At 36.5% G+C, this 18,783-nt stretch overlaps 1 protein-coding gene across 1 annotated transcript; it reads right to left on the bottom strand.

Moving 5' to 3' along the window:
• Nucleotides 1–73: 73 nt before the first annotated feature.
• gpr155b (G protein-coupled receptor 155b) lies at nt 74–17,804 on the bottom strand. The gene is made up of 17 exons (XM_079840738.1): nt 17,653–17,804; nt 13,078–13,549; nt 12,793–12,971; nt 12,486–12,706; nt 10,683–10,851; nt 10,437–10,592; nt 8,644–8,727; nt 8,068–8,188; nt 7,835–7,919; nt 7,573–7,663; nt 7,269–7,470; nt 5,756–5,827; nt 5,549–5,652; nt 5,295–5,390; nt 5,134–5,198; nt 4,911–5,048; nt 74–1,973 (listed from the first exon to the last, which is right to left on the bottom strand). Exons 2-17 carry the CDS (start codon nt 13,493–13,495, stop codon nt 1,925–1,927), a joined length of 2,250 nt encoding a protein of 749 aa, XP_079696864.1. The 5' UTR covers nt 13,496–13,549; nt 17,653–17,804; the 3' UTR covers nt 74–1,924.
• Nucleotides 17,805–18,783: the final 979 nt, after the last annotated feature.

The raw sequence follows: 18,783 nt of genomic DNA, 5'->3' as shown, positions 1-18,783 counted from the left end.
ATTTTCTGGCATTGTCAATAAACGAATATTGCGTTAGTAACTTACTAGTACAGGCACTACAAACAAAGTTGTTAAAATGCATTTTTAATACATTTTTGATTTACTATTATTTTAAATGCTACAGGCTATTTCTATATACACCACTGGCACTTTAGTTATATAATTGTTGTTCAAACATGTTTGTGCTTTTTTTTCTCATAAATCTATATTTCTCATAAACCAATAAAACACACAACCATGTTGGGTTTCCATGTTTTATGGGGACATTCCATAGACAATGATTTTTATACAGTACAAACTAATTGCATCCCCCAACAATAACCCTAAACCAACCCATCACAGAAAACCTGCCTTTTTACATGTTCAAAAAACACAATTTAATATGATTTGGAAGCGGTTTTCCTCATGGGGAACAAAAATGTCCGCACAAGTTAAAAAATGACTGGTATTACTTTCTTTTTGGGGACATTTGGTCCACACACACATTGGCTTTTCATGTTTTATTATATAATGATTTTTATACTGTACAAACTGTATATTACTATATTACATTACTATATTATAAACTGTACAGTTGCCATTTAATAGGTACAGTTTATGATATTGTTTTTGACTTTAATATATGAACAATATTATAGAAATTAAACAATTTATGACTTCAACACCAAAATAATGATGTCCCCCCCCCCCGCCTTCTAATGTCATTTCACATATCTAGATATAAAGTTATGACATACTTTGTCACAGAAACATAAATGCCATCACTTGTATAGATTCTCACCAGCAAAACATTAACATACATAAAACATACAATTAGGGAGATTGCACACTTCAGGAAACAAGAAGGTACTTAAATCGCTCTGTAGATTGAAAATGAAGTGACCCCATTGTAAATTCCAGAGATTGTCCTGACTTTCTCCTTAGCTAGCTCTCAAAACATAACGGTGGAGGATCATTTTTAGGTTTGTAAACATGGCTTTGCTACAAGGCCATATAGTCTTGTCATCAAGACAAGGATCAAGTAGCGCAAAGCACACAATTAAAATCCCAGTCAGAAGTGTTTTTGCAGCACTTGGGTTGACAGCATATTTCAGTGTTTCAGTTACCATTTCATCATAATTCATGTAACTATAATAATTAGTGCAGATTCAGAGTCCTACAAATGTGTAATTTGCTCTGTTCCAAAAGCATCCTTGAACTTGACATCTTGAAACTCCTAAATGACTCATTAGAACTAGGGTTCTGCATAGGAGACTCAACTTGCAATAGACTAAAACTTCTAGTGTTTAACTTCTGCATATAATCTGATAAAATAACACTCATAAATACAGTACATAGCACTCAGGATAAAATACAGGATAAAATAATGAATTTTTAATTTTGTCTCACCCTCTTGGACTTATTTTTTTCACTGAGCTTGTAATAGTGCATTCTGGGATTGCCTTTCCACAAAGAACATATGTAATGCTGCCTTAAATTGGGCAAAAATGAGGTGTATTAGGAGGCAGCATAACCACGTTGCTCATCTATGATGACTTAAAATGCTCTTTAGGCTTTGGAACAGAGCAAGTGTGTGTAGTTAAAAGGCTGTTGAATGTGCATATATGAGATAAAGAGTTCTGTGCTTTTTGCATGCCATGCATAGTAATTCAAGAAGCACAACACATACTGATACATAAATCAGTCTATTTAGCTCTTGCTTCGGCTTGCGTCACACCACAAAGTGAGGATTCACTGAGCACATCATTCCTTTGATACAATATCACAGGGAGCTGGAAGCAATACAGATGTGTCACATGTAGTAAGACAACGTTTATCTGAAGCCATGTCCTGAAAGCAAGGCCACACCTTTCTGTCTTTGGCCACACCCACATACAGGAGCCAATGATCCCACTGCCCATACACCAGTGAGTACAGCTATCAATCAAAGGAAGGATTCACCCACAGGCCCAGTGAGAGATTCAGAAGATCCACTAAGAAGAAAGTGGAAAGAAAAGAAAAAAACAGTTAAGAGAGGAAAAAAGTACAGGAATAGGCCAGAAGAAAGATTTAAAGGTGACGTGTGGTATTTTTTCCCGAATTTGAAGGGGACCTATTATGCCCTTTTTCAAAGTCTTGGTTTTGTTTTTTGGGGTCTACTAGAATAGGTTTTCACACTTGAAAATTCAAAATAACATAATGTTTTACATAGTTTACATTGTTGCAAACTCTCTTCCCAGTCTGTCAGTAACACCCTGGCTGTTTCTGAATTCACATACTCTCGAGTATGTAATTACTTCACGGCGGCTGCTAAAAAAAGTATGCATTATATAGTATGAGTGTGTGTAGTATGAATGTAATCTGGACATTCTACATTCACCATCCTGTCATTATCATGTGACCTACCAGCGTCATTTATGGCGCTTCACTGCCATACACAAATCCTCTCCCATGGCCTCATGGGATAGTAAAGTGTCTATTGTATGCATGCTTCAGAATCTTGCCGGAAGTTCTCTTATAAAAGTACTGTGAAATCGGATATACTTCTTTTGTCACATACTGTTTTTCACCTACATATAGTAGGGAAGTATGCAATTTTGAGGCAGCCTCCGTTTAGTTCTTGTCTCTATGAAGCCCCTCCTTCTAAAAAGCGCAATGTGCTCTGATTGGTCGGCTGGACCAGTGTGTTGTGATTGGTCAACCACTTCAAGCGTGTTTCGGAAAGGTCATTCCCTTTACCATAATCGCAAGTTTCAACACACTACTGCTGCAACTCAATAAGGCCTTGCCCGTTTTCTGCGTATGCCTTGGGCGGGAATTATTTAAATTAGGAATATTGTGATGTGTACATTCATGGAAGAAAACTCAAAGGTAGGATAGGCAATTTCTGAGTGGCTAGCAATAGCAAGCTAGCTTTGAAAGCATAACATCCCACCCTCCCTTTAGAGCGCTCTCCAAAGCCATGTGTTGATAGTGTTGCCATAGAAACACATAAATCCGAATCTGTGAACAGCTCCGGGTAGAACTAATTACCGTTACGACATGGCGTGAATGCAGCATTAGCCCTTAATGGTTCAGGAGGAATTATGTTTTTGGCGCTCAGTGACTGTCTGTCTACAACTCTGCATAGCCTCACAGAACGCTCTGATGACGTGTGATGTCTGCGCGAGCAGGGTGCGCAGAGGTATGGAAATACATGTGTTGGACAGGTACACTGTAAATATTTTTTTAGAGGGTGTAACATTGTATCATTGCATTTGGTCCTGAGACTTACACAGAAGATATCTGTACACGTTTTAGACCACTTCTATTATTGATTGCCATCAGGATGTGAAGAGAGTTTCAATCAGTATAACAAAAAGTGTTTATGAAACAAATTGCCTACCATACCTTTAAGACTACAATTGAGGCATTTCAAAGAGTTCAGAAACAGTGCTTACGGATTTAGAGAACATAGGCCTGTTCACACCAAGAACAATAACTATAAAGATAACTATATTAGCATCCACACCAGCGGATGATAGCATTCTGCATGTACTGCAGTTTTGTCGTCTGCTGCTTTAAATGCTTGAGCTTTTTAAAGCAGAATAGTTTCTGATTGGCTGTCCATGTTTTTGTCATTCATCAACTGGAAAAAAATCATTCCGATAGTGATTCCAACGATATCGTTTCTCTATGCCAGTTATAGTTGTGGTGTGGACTCTGCTATTCTTTTACATTTAAAACTATTACTTTATCGTTATTGTTATCGACATTGGTGTGAATGTGAACCCTTTGGAGTCGACTTTGTGCTTTGTAACTTTGCAGATCTTTTTCATGTTAAAACAGAAACATTACACCCTAAAGAAAGTTGAAAATGTAAAAAAGCATAATAGGACCCCTTTAAAATACACACACATCCCATGCAGTTCAAAGTAGAGACAACTATAAATAAGCCCATTATATGTTGATTCAGTGAACGTGATTCCATCAAGTGCAACATGTTCCTGTATCAACATCTTTGTTGATCCTAGAACAACATTTCAATCAGCAAATCAGATTTGAGGGACAACTTTACAGTTTATGTCAAGTTTAGGCTTACAACCAGGGTTAGGTGCTTCTACATCAGTGTTATTCACCTATCATCCCCCTATGATTTTTGGGATAAGTTATGGGTAGGGTTAGGTTAAGGTAGGGATTTAAATTTTCAGACAAGAATGTTGTTCCAGGGTCAACAAAATATGTCTGTGGTACAATTTAGTTTGTTGAAGCATCCCGACAAGTCATTCAGAGAAATGTTGACTTAACAAATGGTTTGAGCGTTGTTATTGCTTTGGTGAATTTAAGCCGCATATCCACTGCAGGAACTTTCCCCAGGAACTAGGGATTTTGGGGTGGTACTCGGTGTGTTTCGACCGCAGGAACCAGGGTCTAAAGGTTTCCCCCTCAAAACGGCCCTGCTCGTGAGGTAGTACTTTTTGAAAGTTCCTAAACTACGTCATCGGAATAATCTTCACGGTAGTTTAGACCGTGATGGAAATGGAGACAGCAACAGGTCTGGGGGAAAAAAGTTCTAGGGAAAAATGTTCCTGGGACAAATTGTTCCAGGTAATTTCGGTGGAAACAGGGTTATAAATATACAAATGTTATCATGATATAAAATTATGTTATAAAATGTTATAATAAATGTTAGCTGGATTGCCCGCTTTACCCTATCATTTTCAGTCCCTAATTTACTATGAATAAAAATGGCCAAAAAATATTATAATGTGTTTGTGATTAACAACTAGAAAATGGGGTATATGTAAAAAGAAAAAGATAAGCGCAAAGGCACAATAGAAAACACATGTCCATCTATGTGAACATCTACAGTTAAAAATACTATGTTGCAAAATGATCAATTATTTCAGTTCTAACCAAATATAAAATATGTGAACATAACACATACTCACCCTCTATTGCGAACAATATCCTGAACGCACTGATCTTTGTGGTATCTCACAAACTGTGTACAGGTCAGTCGTATTTCCTCAGGAACAGCATCAGAATCGAGGCTTTCATCCTGACCAAAACCACACAGAGTAGCCAGCCTACAAACACACAAAGAAGCTGCTGAAACTACTTCCAAAATAAATAATAAATAAATAATAAATAACACAACCATGGCGGATTCACCTCTTTTTGAATGGAAGAATAATCAGGTGCTCGTCCAACCCAAAAATTCCAAAGGAAACAAAACCCTGATGGAGAAAAAGCATATTTTAAATTTGTATAGCAACTCAACTCTACTTCACATGTATCTAAGTTTGCAGTGAGAGTTGAGTTACTGTGGTCACCTGTCCATAATTGGCTACAGCACAAAAGAACTGCAGCTCGAGGTAAAGCCGCCCTGGATCTGCATTGAACAACCACCACAGGCAGCTGGACAGGTTCTGAAAAAAACAGTCCCAAATGTAAAAGAGATCTTTTGATGTTGGAGGATGTTGAGAATAGTGCTCTAAGTATAATTTACAATGCTTCATTATGTATGCGTATATGCATGTGTTTATGAGTGTATGTCTTTCTCATACAGTATGTGGAGTGGACATACAGCCAGCATGCTGACAATGAGAAGCAAGCAGAGGAGCACATGTCGCGCTATCTGTCTCTCCTCCTGCACATGCCTGGAGCTCGACGCCTCGCTCAGGAACATCCCTAGAACAGAAACACGCTCTCTTATACTCCCTGATGAAACTTGCCGATCAAACAGTATTTAATGCCTTGATAAGCATAAGAATGAAATAAAAAATATTTCAACCTGCTGAAGGCACTGGCGAGTCATTAAGATGTCCGACTATCATATCTGGCATGGGTTCACTGCAGCCAACAGCTGTCAACAAATGAGAAGTTACACTACAATATATGCATTTAAAAAGCACTTGGTTTTTGAAGTCACCGTACCAAATAAGGGATGTTGTTAAAGGGATAGTTCACTCAAATATTAAAATTGTCATAAATGTACTCCTCCTTATGTTGTTCCAAACTCGTATGTGTTTCATTCTATATGGGAACATAAAGAAAGGCATTTTGGAAAATGTTTCTGTGCTTTTTGACCATACAACAACAGTGTTGTTTTGAACCCCATTTATTATACTGACAAAACAGTTGAATTTTTAGAAATGTATTCTTAAAGGGGAGTTTTTTACACTGTTAAAGACTTGGATTCCCATGCTAAACATGGCCAATGTTTCAAAAAATAAGTTGTTCATATAATATAATAATAATAGTCATAATAAGTATTTCTGAACGTTTTTTTTGAGTATGGGCCTATGTGATGTCAACAAGGGCAGAATTTCCTTGTATGGGCACGTGTGCACACGTTGACCAGAGCAAGAGAGCAAAAGCACGCCCATCAACGCGCTCGGCTTTAGGGAAGTCGTTGGCTGCGCTGCACAAAATCAACAATGTCACCAAAAAAAGTGTGTTTTTGGTTGTCAGGGCAAGATAACCCTGTTCAACCCTGACCAGGCTCGTATTTTGACCTCACTTAGCGGAAGTAATGGCTGAGCTCAGAGATGATCACGTTCGTCTGAAAAGAGGTAAAATAATAGCATAAATACTGCTCGGTTTCTCGCAGAAACTGATCATTTCGCTAGATAAGACCCTTATTCATCGTCTGGTATCGTTTAAAGCCCTTTGAAGCTGTACTGAAACTGTCATCTGGACCTTGAACCGTTTGGGGCCCATTGAAGTCCATTATATGGAGAAAAACCTTGGACTGTTTTCATCCAAAACCTTAATTTCCTTTCGACTGCAGAAAGAAAGATATGGACATCTTGGATGACATGGGGGTGAGTAAACTATCAGCAAAAGTTTATTTGAAAGTGAACTAATCCTTTAAGGGGACAGTGGATGGAGTTTGTTTTTCCCGGAGCAGCAACGGAGTTGCGCAAGTGTTTTTGTTTGTTCCCTGCATTTCGGCGATGATTGTTTTATAGACAAGGGCCAGTTCAACTCCGGATTAGCAGAAGACTTGGATTAAACCGCTTGATTCATATGGATTTATTTTATGTTCTCTTTATTAATGTAGTGTAAGAGTTTTGTGTGATTCGACTTTCAATGGAGGGACCGAAATCTCTCAGATTTCATTCAAAAGTTCTTCATTTGTTTTACGAAGATGAGAGAAAGTCTAATGGGTTTGGAACGACATGAGCGAGTGATGACAGAATTACCATTTTTTTGGTGAACTATCCCTTTAAGTTAGTTGCTTTGCTTATTGTAGTTGATCTTCAACACTGAATATATGTACATATATATAATATACAATCTACCCGTGTTGGTGTTGGTTTGATCTAGCTCAGATGAGTTCTGGCTCTCTGGCTGAGGATGTCTCACATCGTCTGCTGTGCCTGTCATGGAGTTTTGATCTAGGGCCTGATAGTTCTGCTCCTCCTGGGCCCCTCGGCTCAAACTCAACAAAGACAGACCACTCAGAACGATGCTGCAGCCTAGAACTATCACAGTACACACAATCTGAAGAGAAAGGGACAGTTGACGGGGTGGTGGGGAACAGAGAAAAATTGTGACACGAGTTGTGATGTGTTGTATAAAACGCAATCAAAAATACCAACCTACCTGTCCCTTGCCGTAAAAGAAGGCGGAGTCTGTGTTGTCATTCATTCTTTGTCCAATCATGAGCAGCCCACCCACAGTCAGAAAAGGAATTCTAAGATAACAAAAATAAAACAAAAGGTGTTTTCTCCAATAAATATGGAATCCAGTATAATCTGCTGTTAATTTAATTTAGAAAATAAAAACATTGATTTATTTCGGAATAATACACACACGCTAGCATGTATGCACACACACTCACTCATGCACAGGTATATAAACTCACCCCCATCCAAAGATGATGAAAACGACGGGTTTCACTTTCAAGTTTTCATTTCTGCCCATTAAAGTAAGAGCGAATGCCAAAAGACCTATAACACAATATCTACATAACTGCTAAACACCGCTACAAGTGCACAACACAAAGGAGATGTATCACAATCTAAAAATTACACAATGAAAATAATCCTTATCCATCAAGTATTGTTTACTGTAAGTAAGTGTTTGATGATTTGTTACCTGTCCACATGTAGGTACTGTAAAGAGACCCATAAAGTAATGTAAAGGTGAGAACTTGGCCAGGCACTTTCCCCTGCTTCAGCACAAACTTCCACAAGATCATCGACACACACACTAGGAGCTGCAAAAGAGGAAATATATTTTACATATATGTTTAAATTTTTTTAAGAAATACATGTTAAAACGACTTTCTGGTTGCCAGGGCATTGCTTTGCGGCTGCTAATGTGTTCTGAGCGCGTTTTATTGTGTCACTTGCAATTGTTAGGGTATTTAGGGTAGTTGTTAGGATATTGCTAAGTCAAAAGATCCCACCACAAGAGATATGACTATGTCTATTGACATTTTTGACAGTAAACATTTGATTTACTTTTAGTAATAGCTCTCTCCTCACATGATATGAGGCATCATTCATGTCTGTAGCATAGAGTGGAACAAGTTTAATGCACTGAAGTTTAATTCTTAGGGGGTAGGGGTTTTGAAAAAGTACCATTAATTAAATAAATAAAGAGAAAGGTGAAGAAACAGGGAGGAAAAAAGCAAGTAAGTGAAAGAATTATAGATATGTGATTACGTACCTGTGCTAAGAACAGATTTGTGGCAAACATATGTGGCAGTCTCTTAAACTTCTTACTAAGTAGCATGACAGCAAGGGTCCAAACCTGCAACACACACACACACACACACACATTTTGGTAATCCCGATTCTGTAACCCATTGTTTCTGGGATAAGACATTTCTATTAACCTTTGATGTAGAACCTTTGATTTCTAATCCTCTTAAAATTCTTAGGCATGTTCTCTATAGTTAAACGTGCATATAAATCCATGTTATACAGAACAGTGCAGAATAAAATCAGAAATTAACCAGATGAAAAGAATAGGAGAAGAGAATAGAACCTGAATAAAACAGAACAAAATTAAATAGAATAGACACAAGTGACCAGAACAAAATAAATCAAAAGTGAACCAGAAGAGACAAAAGAAGAGAATAGAACCTGGATAGAATAAAAAAATAATACAACAGAACATTACAACAGTGATCAGAATCAAAAGTGAACCAGAAGAGACAGAAACGAACCTGAATAGATCAGAATAGACAGAAGTGAACAGAATCAGAAATTAACCATAATAGATAGAAGAAAAGAGAACCTGAATAGAATTGAACAGAACAAAACTGAATAGACAGAATAGACAAAATAATAATAGAACCAGATGAGTCAAGAGGACAGAATAGAATGGAATAGAACACAAAAGTGAACACACACCAGAACTAGATAGAATTGAACAGAACAGAGCAATAGACAGAATAGAAAATATAATAACAGAATAGATTTAGATCAAAATCAAAAGTGAACCACACAAGACAGGGGACAGCAGAGAACCTTAATAGAATTGAATAGAATACAATAGACAAAAGAAGTGAACACACACCAGACCTGAATAGAATTGAACAAAACAGAACAAAATTGAATAGATAGAAATGACAATATAATTACAGAATCAAAAGTGAACCCCACAAGACGGGACTAGAATAGAATAGAATAGAATAGAATAGAATAGAATAGAATAGAATAGAATAGAATAGAATAGAATAGACAAAAGAAGTGAACACACACCAGGCCTGAATAGAATTGAACAGAACAGAACAAAATTGAATAGATAGAAAAGACAATATAATAAAAGAATAGAATAGATTAAAATAGAATAGAACAGAATGAATCAAAAGTGAACCACACAAGACAGGGGACAGGAGAGAACCCTAATAGAATAGAATAGAATAGAATAGAATAGAATAGAATAGAATAGAATAGAATAGAATAGAATAGAATAGAATAGAATAGACAAAAGAAGTGATGCACACCAGACCTGAATAGAATTGAACAGAACAGAACAAAATTGAATAGATAGAAATGACAATATAATTACAGAAAATGGAAGACAATAGACAATATAATAACAGAATAGAATAGATTAAAATAGAATAGAATATAATCAAAAGTGAACCACACAAGACAGGGGACAGGAGAGAACCTTAATAGAATTTAAAAGAATAGAATAGACAAAAGAAGTGAACACACACCAAACCTGAATAGAATTTAACAGAACAGAACAAAATTAAATAGATAGAAATGACAATATAATAACGGAACAGAATCGAATGAAATAAAATAGAATAAAGTCAAAAGTGAACCACACAAGACAGGGGACAGGAGAGAACCCAAATAGAATAGAATAGAACAGAACAGAAAAGAACAGACTAGAATAGAAAAGAGAAGAGATCTAATTGAATAAGTCTTTATTTTCTCACTTCTAATCCGCTGTAAGCAAATGGCAAGTGTTCTTAAACAAATCAACCCACACACACTCACCAGGGCTATTAGGCTGACAATGCTGATGTTAAAGCTCACATCCTGTAGCTCCGCCACCAGGGACGTGGCCTCCAACCATGGAATGGTCAGTAACCATGCCGACACATACATGATGGGCGCTGACAGGAAGGTGCTAATGACCATACCAGAGGTCACCTACCACACACAAAACACTTGCACTGATCCGTGTTGACTAAATGTTTCATAGCAATGACTGATATTCACAGAAATTCATTCATAGCTTACCACCTCCAGCTCCATGTTGTACTGGGCAGCATAGATGGCCACGCTGGGAGCGGTGGGGAAGACTCCATAAAGAAAAGCATAATCAGACAGGCTAGAGTGATTCACAGAGCTGGAATTACCAGCATCCAAAAGCTCCACCATGTCCTTACACATCAACGGCATAACTAGCCTGGAAAACACAAACATACGGTCATAGATCTACCAAAAAATCCTGAATCAGCACTCACACATTTATGTATTTTAACTATATTTAAAATTTACATTAAAGAGGAACTTCACCCAAAGATAAAAAAATTACGCTTCAAAAAGTTCCTAAAGAGAGAAATTTTCAAAAACAACGCCTCTGGCTCAAACGTGCTGCTTAACACGAAATTGAACGTCATTGGTTCTCGTACAGTAAGCGAACATGCATGAGCTTCCGTTTACCATATCTGATTTGAGCACGTTGATGAAGGTTTATATGAGAATAAAACCCTGAATAAAATCCTGTCAGAGTGGTAGTTGCATAGCTGTCAATGGAGGGACAGAAATCTCTCAAGAGTTTATTAAAAAGATCTTCATTTGTGTTTCGAAGATGAAAGATGTCGAAGATGTCTTACCGGTTTGGAACGTCTTTTTTTGTTCAAAATAATAAACTGTATAATTGTCAGTTATTTATAAATGAAACAAGAATGAGATTTATGGTATGTAATAGTACTATTAAACTAAGTGTGTTTTAAATAAACAATAACCAGGTTTATATATTTATCATCAATAAATACAATCTATTTTACACATGATCTCACAATGATATTTCCACAACTATCCATATTTGAACTGTTATGATTTTTAACTGATTGAATTTTTTTCATGTTTTCGGAATTAACAGATTTATGCTGACTCTAAGGATTTTAAATAGATGCATTTTGAAAATATGATTTAAATTAAATAAAATAAAAAGTGCAGCCTGATGATCAGTGTTATTTTAGTATTATTTATATTATATTATAGTTTTCAGATTTGAATAAGCTATTGTTTTTTTTTTCATTTTTCATTTTAGTTTAAGATTTTCATCTAATAATTATATTTTATTTTAGCTTTATTTCAATTAAATTAATTTTTTTTTTTTTTTTTTAGTTAATAACACTGCTGATGATAGGTATGACACATTGGTCTGATGTTAACGTTTGCTTTAACTGGCATAATCATGATAGCTCAACTAATGGGTAAATTACCCCACTGCATTTCAAATTTGCTTGCTTACTAAAATAGTGTTTACAGGACAAGGTCGTCAAAGAAAATAGTATTAATTACTATTAATTATCAACAAGAACTGAACTTGGTAAAAAAAAAGCCCTCATCATATGCACCAAATGTCTGGAATGAACTCCAAAACACCTTAAATCTTGAATCACTTCCATCGATTAATACTTTTAAAAACCTTTTAAAGTCAACTCTGACTGAACAGTGTAATTGCTTTTAACTAAGTGCCTTTTACAATTGTATGTCTGTATTTTCTTACGTTAAGTATGTCTTGTTTGTTTTCTAGTATGTATAATGTATGTATAGAGGTTTGTGGTGTAGTATGTAATCTTTGTCATGTCTTTTATGGATATATTTTTTTGAAACTTTTGGCTGCCAGTCTTGGCCAGGACTCCCTGGGAGAAGAGTTACTGTAACTCAATGGGACTTTTCCTGGTTAAATAAAGGTTAAAATAAAAAATTGAATAAGAGTGTGGAGTTCAAAACTACAACCTTTGGTTAAGCAGCTCAGATGTTTAACCACAATGCCATAACAGCCGCATACAACTCCCTTTCACTCACAGTTTGGCAGTGATAAGCAGGATTAGGGAAACCCCAGTGGTACGTGTGAGTTTACCCATCTGTCCCACCATGCTCAGGCCCAGATAAAAGAGTGCCGTGGCTCCGAAAGAGCCTGCCAGTCCATCAACAAACTCTGCTAGTAAAACAGGGACATGTCCACCAAACAGGAAATGAGAGACAATTCCGACAATAACCATGAAGACTATTGGGTTCTTCAAAACCTGAAAAGATAGAAAAGGTGGGAATAACGTGAAAAAAGACTGACATCCACAGAAACTTCTGGATAAAGATAAATACACGCACGCACCTGCAGTATGACTGTACAGATCACATGCAGTTTGCTGTAGCTGCGGTCATTGGTTTGTCTTAGTCTCTGGATCTCACACAAAGCAAAGCCCACAGGGTTCAGCAGCATCAGAGACACAGGAGCCACCAGATATATATACTGCACGTACTCTGGGTGCGAACTCCTGTACAGCGCATCCACTGTGTGGGGAATATGATCTTATGATTAATCAAATGATATCATGTTTTTGTACAGAACTGTCTGCATGTGTATTTTAGATGTATGTGTGTGTGAGGGGATCCTCACCTATAGGATATCCCAGTGCAAAGTCATTACTCTGAGTGGCAAAGATAGCAAACAGCCCTGCTTTACTGAATTTGCTCTCAGGATTCGCCACCAACAACGTCAGCACACACACCAGCAGGAACACACACACTTTTGCGATCAAAACGCTCCATAGAAACGACCAGACGACATGCTCAAACTGCAGCTGCACCATGTTCTTGAAAAGCAGGGCAGGAAGTGCGAAACACGACACAAAGCTGCCCAGTCCTTTGACCTGTCCCACGTTGATAATGTCACTGCGACCCGCCACATATCCGCACAGAACGATGCCAAAACACTCCAGCAGAGCCGGGAAAAGTTTGTTGATAGACATGGCCGGTGCTCCAATAGGGCTGTGGGTGATGTTGAGGCCATGAATGGTGACATATTGGCCCTCCATGATGATGAGGTTGACAGTGACCGCCGAGATGATCTAATGGTGCCGATCAGAAAGCTAGGAATAAAAAAATTGAGGAGATAAAGACATGTCAAAAAACTTCAGAGTGGGTTCAACAAAAGAATGTGCTGCTGCCCTATATGCCACTATTTTCCAGCAGAAGTGTGTTTATGAATGTATAAAAATTATATTATATTATATTATAATATAATATAATATTATATTATTATACACTGCCTGGTCCAAAAAAAAGTCGCTGTTTGGATTTAAATAGGCAAATACTTAAAGGAATAGTTCACCCAAAAATGAAAATTAGCCCATGATTTACTCTCCTCAAGTCATCCTAGGTGTATATGACATTATTCTTTCAGACGAATACAATCAGAGTTATGTTAAAAATGTCCTGGCTCTTCCAAGCTTTATAATGGCAGTGAATGGCTGTTTCTGTTTTGAATTTAAAACTTTACAAACTGTAATAATCTCTAAGTTCCGCTAACTGTCGTACCCGCGTTCACGAGAGAACGGTGCTCCAGCATATGACGTAGGACGCTCTGGTGAGAATTAGCGATACCACTTATTTTGTTTTCTATACGATACCGATACTTTCAAGGCCAGTATCACTGATATCGATACCGATACGATACTTCTAAACTGAACTTTTTAATTATTACATTTATTAAATTATTAAAATTACAAAGAGTAAAATGGGTAAAGATATCCACTTAACATTATATTTGAAAGGTATTTTAACATTCAATATGCCTTAATTGCAACTTATTAGATCATATTTTTGTTTACACATGGTTAAAATATGTTTACTTGTAGTGGTAACCATGGAAATGTACAAATACTAGTTGAACTATGGTCACTGTAGTAAAAAATAAACCATGGTTCATTTTCATAAGGGACTGCCAGTGACAGGACATTGCACCCATAAAATGCAACCTTTTTATTCTGACATGATTTATATTAACATTAGTTACAGAACAGAACATGATCAATATCAACTTTTAACATTACATTTAAAGGAACACGCCAACTTTTTGGGAATTTATCTTATTCCCAGTATCCCCCAGAGTTAGATAAGTCCATACATACCCTTCTCATCTCCGTGCGTGCCATAACTCTGTCTGACGCACCCACCACTAGCCTAGCTTAGCACAAAGACTGGAGGTAAATGGCTTCAGCTAGTCTACTGCTCAACAAGTGACAAAATAACTCCAACATTTTTCAATTTACATGTTGTGATGTGCATAGTTACATTGTGTATTAAGACCGACGGAATATTAAAAGTTGTGATTTTCTAGATCGATATGACTAGGAACTATACTATCATTCCTGCGTAATGATCAAGGAATTTTACTGCCGTACCATGAGTCCAGCGGCGCAATGATATTATGCAACACCTGAAAATAGGCTAACTTCCGTCAACATAACCAACATGTAACAGACTTCATTGTGATTTATCTTATAATTAGTTTTTTCTGTACATTTTTGACATTTCTGTGTGTTTAAATAGGTTTAAGGTCTGCATTATCTGTCTTAATAAGTAGGGACTTTTGACAGATGTTGTAGTCTACGGAAAGATAGTGAGAGCTAGCGGTTCATCGGAGTGGTTAAGGCAGATTTAAAGTTTGCAGTTGTTAAGCAGTTGTTTACTGTCATCTGTAATGAGTATTTTTGTGTATTTCGCTGTATGTTAATGATAATGCTATGAAGAGATAGAGTTTGTGTACGAGGTGTTAATGCGCACTTATTTTCTTTATTTGTTCAGCTCTTACTGTGATTTTTTGGAGATCAAACGGTTTCAATAAACTCCATGAAACATCAGTAAAGTCTGGCCATCATTCGGACAGGGTCCGCTACACAACGTGACAATCAGCTTGCACAGAGAGAGTGCTGGGGACTATTATCAGGTGCTGCATAATATCATTGCGCCGCTGCACTCATGGTACGGCTCAAAGTTCCTTGATCATTACACAGGAATGAGAGTATAGTTCCTAGCCATATCAGTCTAGAAAATCACAACTTTTCATTTTCCATCGATCTTAGTACACAATGTAACTATACACATCACAACATGTAAATAGAAAAAGTTGGCGTTATTTTGTCACTTATTTAGCAGTAGGCTAGCTGGAGCCATTTACCTCCAGTCTTTGTGCTAAGCTAGGCTAGCAGTGGGTGTGTCAGACAGAGTTATGGCACGCACGGAGATGAGAATGGTATGTATGGACTTATCTAACTCTGGTGAATACGATGAATAAGCTAAAGTCCCAAAAAGTTGGCGTGTTCCTTTAAAGAGTGTAATTGCACTATGTAGGCTACAATTTCTATTTGTTTATTGTGAAATAACTCAAACATATGTCTTCTGATGAACATTGTTCTGGGCTGTGTTTCCAAAAGCATCAATGGTTACTTATGATAGTTTTGGGAAACGCAGCTCTGTTTGTATACAGTGTCAGCAGTGAGCGAACGCTCTGCTCTCTCTGTGATTGACTGGTTCTGTCTTGCAGCATTTGCGTGTGTTCAGATCATGGTTCAGATGAGCAGGAAAATAGTCCTATACTACACAACTACTCGGTAACATAGGTTATTTGTATTGTATGCATTAAATAATCTTTTTAAATAAAATTACTAGTAAAAAAAAACACCATAGTATCGATATTTTTATTTGAGTATCGATACATTTCGATGCTCACATCAGTATCAATCTTTCATATCGATACGCCCATCCCTAGTGAGAATATGCTAGTTCTTGCAAGAACCAAGTCATGTTTTGCTCTGTCCTCTGCACTTCCGCGTTCGTCACCGAAACTTACGCTACGTCTGCGTCCCACGTCATATGCTGGAACGCCAGTCTCTCGTGAATGCGCGTACGGCAGTTAGCAGAAGTTAGAGATTACAGTTTGTAAAGTTTTAAATATGGATATTTTTGTTACACAAATGCATCGCTTCGCTTCAGAAGGCCTTTATTAACCCCCCGGACCCATGTGGAGCACTTTTATGAAGGATAGAAAACAGAAAAAAGCCATTCACTGCCATTATAAGGCTTGGAATAGCCAGGGCATTTTTAATATAACTCCGATTGTATTCGTCTGAGAGAAGAAAGTCATATACACCTAGGATGGCTTGAGGGTGAGTAAATCATGGGCTAATTTTCATTTTTGGGTGAACTATCCCTTTAAGAGTCGATGATTTGATAATTATTGCAGTGATTATTATGTTTCTAGAATTTTATATGTTTGGCAACAGTTCTTCTAACCCTACATGGTTGTTCCAAAATTTCCTTTTTGTTCCATATTCCAGCATAATTCCAGGACAAATGCTTAAGAGTCTATTTGGATCATTGGATCATTATTGCATCTGCTGCCCTATATGCCACTATTTTCCAGCAGAAGTTTGTTTATGAATTTATCAATTATAAAAATGATATTATATTTTACGCTGCCTGGTCAAAAAAGTCGCTGTTTGGATTTAAAAAGCTTAAGAGTCTATGATTGGATCATTATTACAGTGATTATTATGTTTCTAGCACATTATGTTTGACAACAGTTCTTCTAACCCTAATGATAGAGTGTGTAGCTTTTAATTTCTAAAACAACCATGTAGTAAGACACACCACAGCCATATTCAAGAACGACAATGTCAAGATGCATCAGGCTCAAACTGTGAAAGAATGGTTGCCAACATTTTAAATTTATACAAATGCCAAACATATAACATTCTAGAAATAATAATCAAGCATTTGCCTATTTACATCGACTTTATATTTTATTATAAACAATAAATTATTTACTGCAGCAACTAAAAGAGGCTAAGATTTGGTCAAGTAAAGTTAACATATAAAATTATATATAAATTATAAAATGCAATAATTATATAGTAAAGCAGAAATATATTATTATGTGATGATTACAATAGCAACTAATTACTATTGTTTTAATTTTTAAATGAGCAGGAAAAAAATCTGGACACTGACGAAATATAATATAGTATAAAATGTAAATCTTAAAAGATACAAAAAAAGAGTTATTTCTTATGATAAACAGGCCATTGAATGCACAACCAAATAGCTACAGTTGACATCTATACTACTATAAACGTTTCAGTCTTGCCTTGCGAAGTAAACAACAGAAATATAACGGTTGTCGATGACCTACCATGTGTTCACGTGTCGAGATGATCAATACATGGATTGCATATCATGTTTAAGAAAAGCACGCCCGAAACATCCATGTTTTCACTCTGCTCACAGAATCTCGGGAGCTTTGGCACTCCGTTACTTTCAATGTCAAATCACCCAATGACTGACGCGTGAGTCCGCCAATGACGTCCGTCAAACCCCGCCTTGTCTCGTCTGGTCATGTCGCTGATTAGTGGAAATGTAGACAATATACTGATATTCACGAAACATTCGCATGTGATTGGCCACCGTCGTGCGCGCTAGTGGATGGGCGTCATAATGGCTCTGAGTATTCATGGACATTGACAACAATATTTGTACTCTTTTTGTACTGTACACGAGGAAGACTTGGCTCATTTGTTTTACAACTGTGATTTATCTTTAACATTTTGGGCTGATGTTAGTTATTTTCTTTTTGGCCTAAGAAATGTGAATTATAAATTATCTCTAAAAGATGTTATGTTCTTTTACACACAGAAGCAAAACGTTTGAATATGTGGTGAACTTATACATTTTGCATGGTAAATATTGCATCCATAAACAAAAACTTGCAAAATACATAAATGTAATTTATTCTTAACAGAGATGGAAACGCTGAAGGTCTTTAAAGTTAATTAATAACAAAAATAATGAAATTTTGTTCAACTTTATGGAGAAATTCTTAATATTGTAAATTCTATGAATCTTGAATGTGTCCATAGGAAAAAGGAAGACATTTTTTGCTGGGTTTTTTTCCTTTACCATTCAAATCAGTTTTTTTTCCCTTCTCTTTTTGTTGCTTTTTTATTTGCTAATTTGTTTGAGGATCTGCGATATCTGTCCTTTAAAGCATTCTTATGTTGTATGCTGAAAACAGTTATTTGAATCATTTGTTTAAAATTATATATATATATATATATATATAAATATATAAAATTTGGTCACATCATGGTCAGACAGAGTAGGATTCCTTTCATTTATTTATTAATTTATGAATCAAAAAAGGTAGAATCACTGTGCTCAACCGTTTTTTGGGTGCGTAGATCAGTGGACGTTGCAATACTTTCAAATGAAAAACTAAATAAAACACTCGCTTGTGTCTTAATGAATTTTATTTTTTTATTTTTTT

The sequence above is a fragment of the Gobio gobio genome (assembly GCF_949357685.1).
Source record: "Gobio gobio genome assembly, chromosome: 17".
Taxonomy (NCBI): domain Eukaryota; kingdom Metazoa; phylum Chordata; class Actinopteri; order Cypriniformes; family Gobionidae; genus Gobio; species Gobio gobio.
This window is presented reverse-complemented; position numbering and strand designations above follow the sequence as displayed.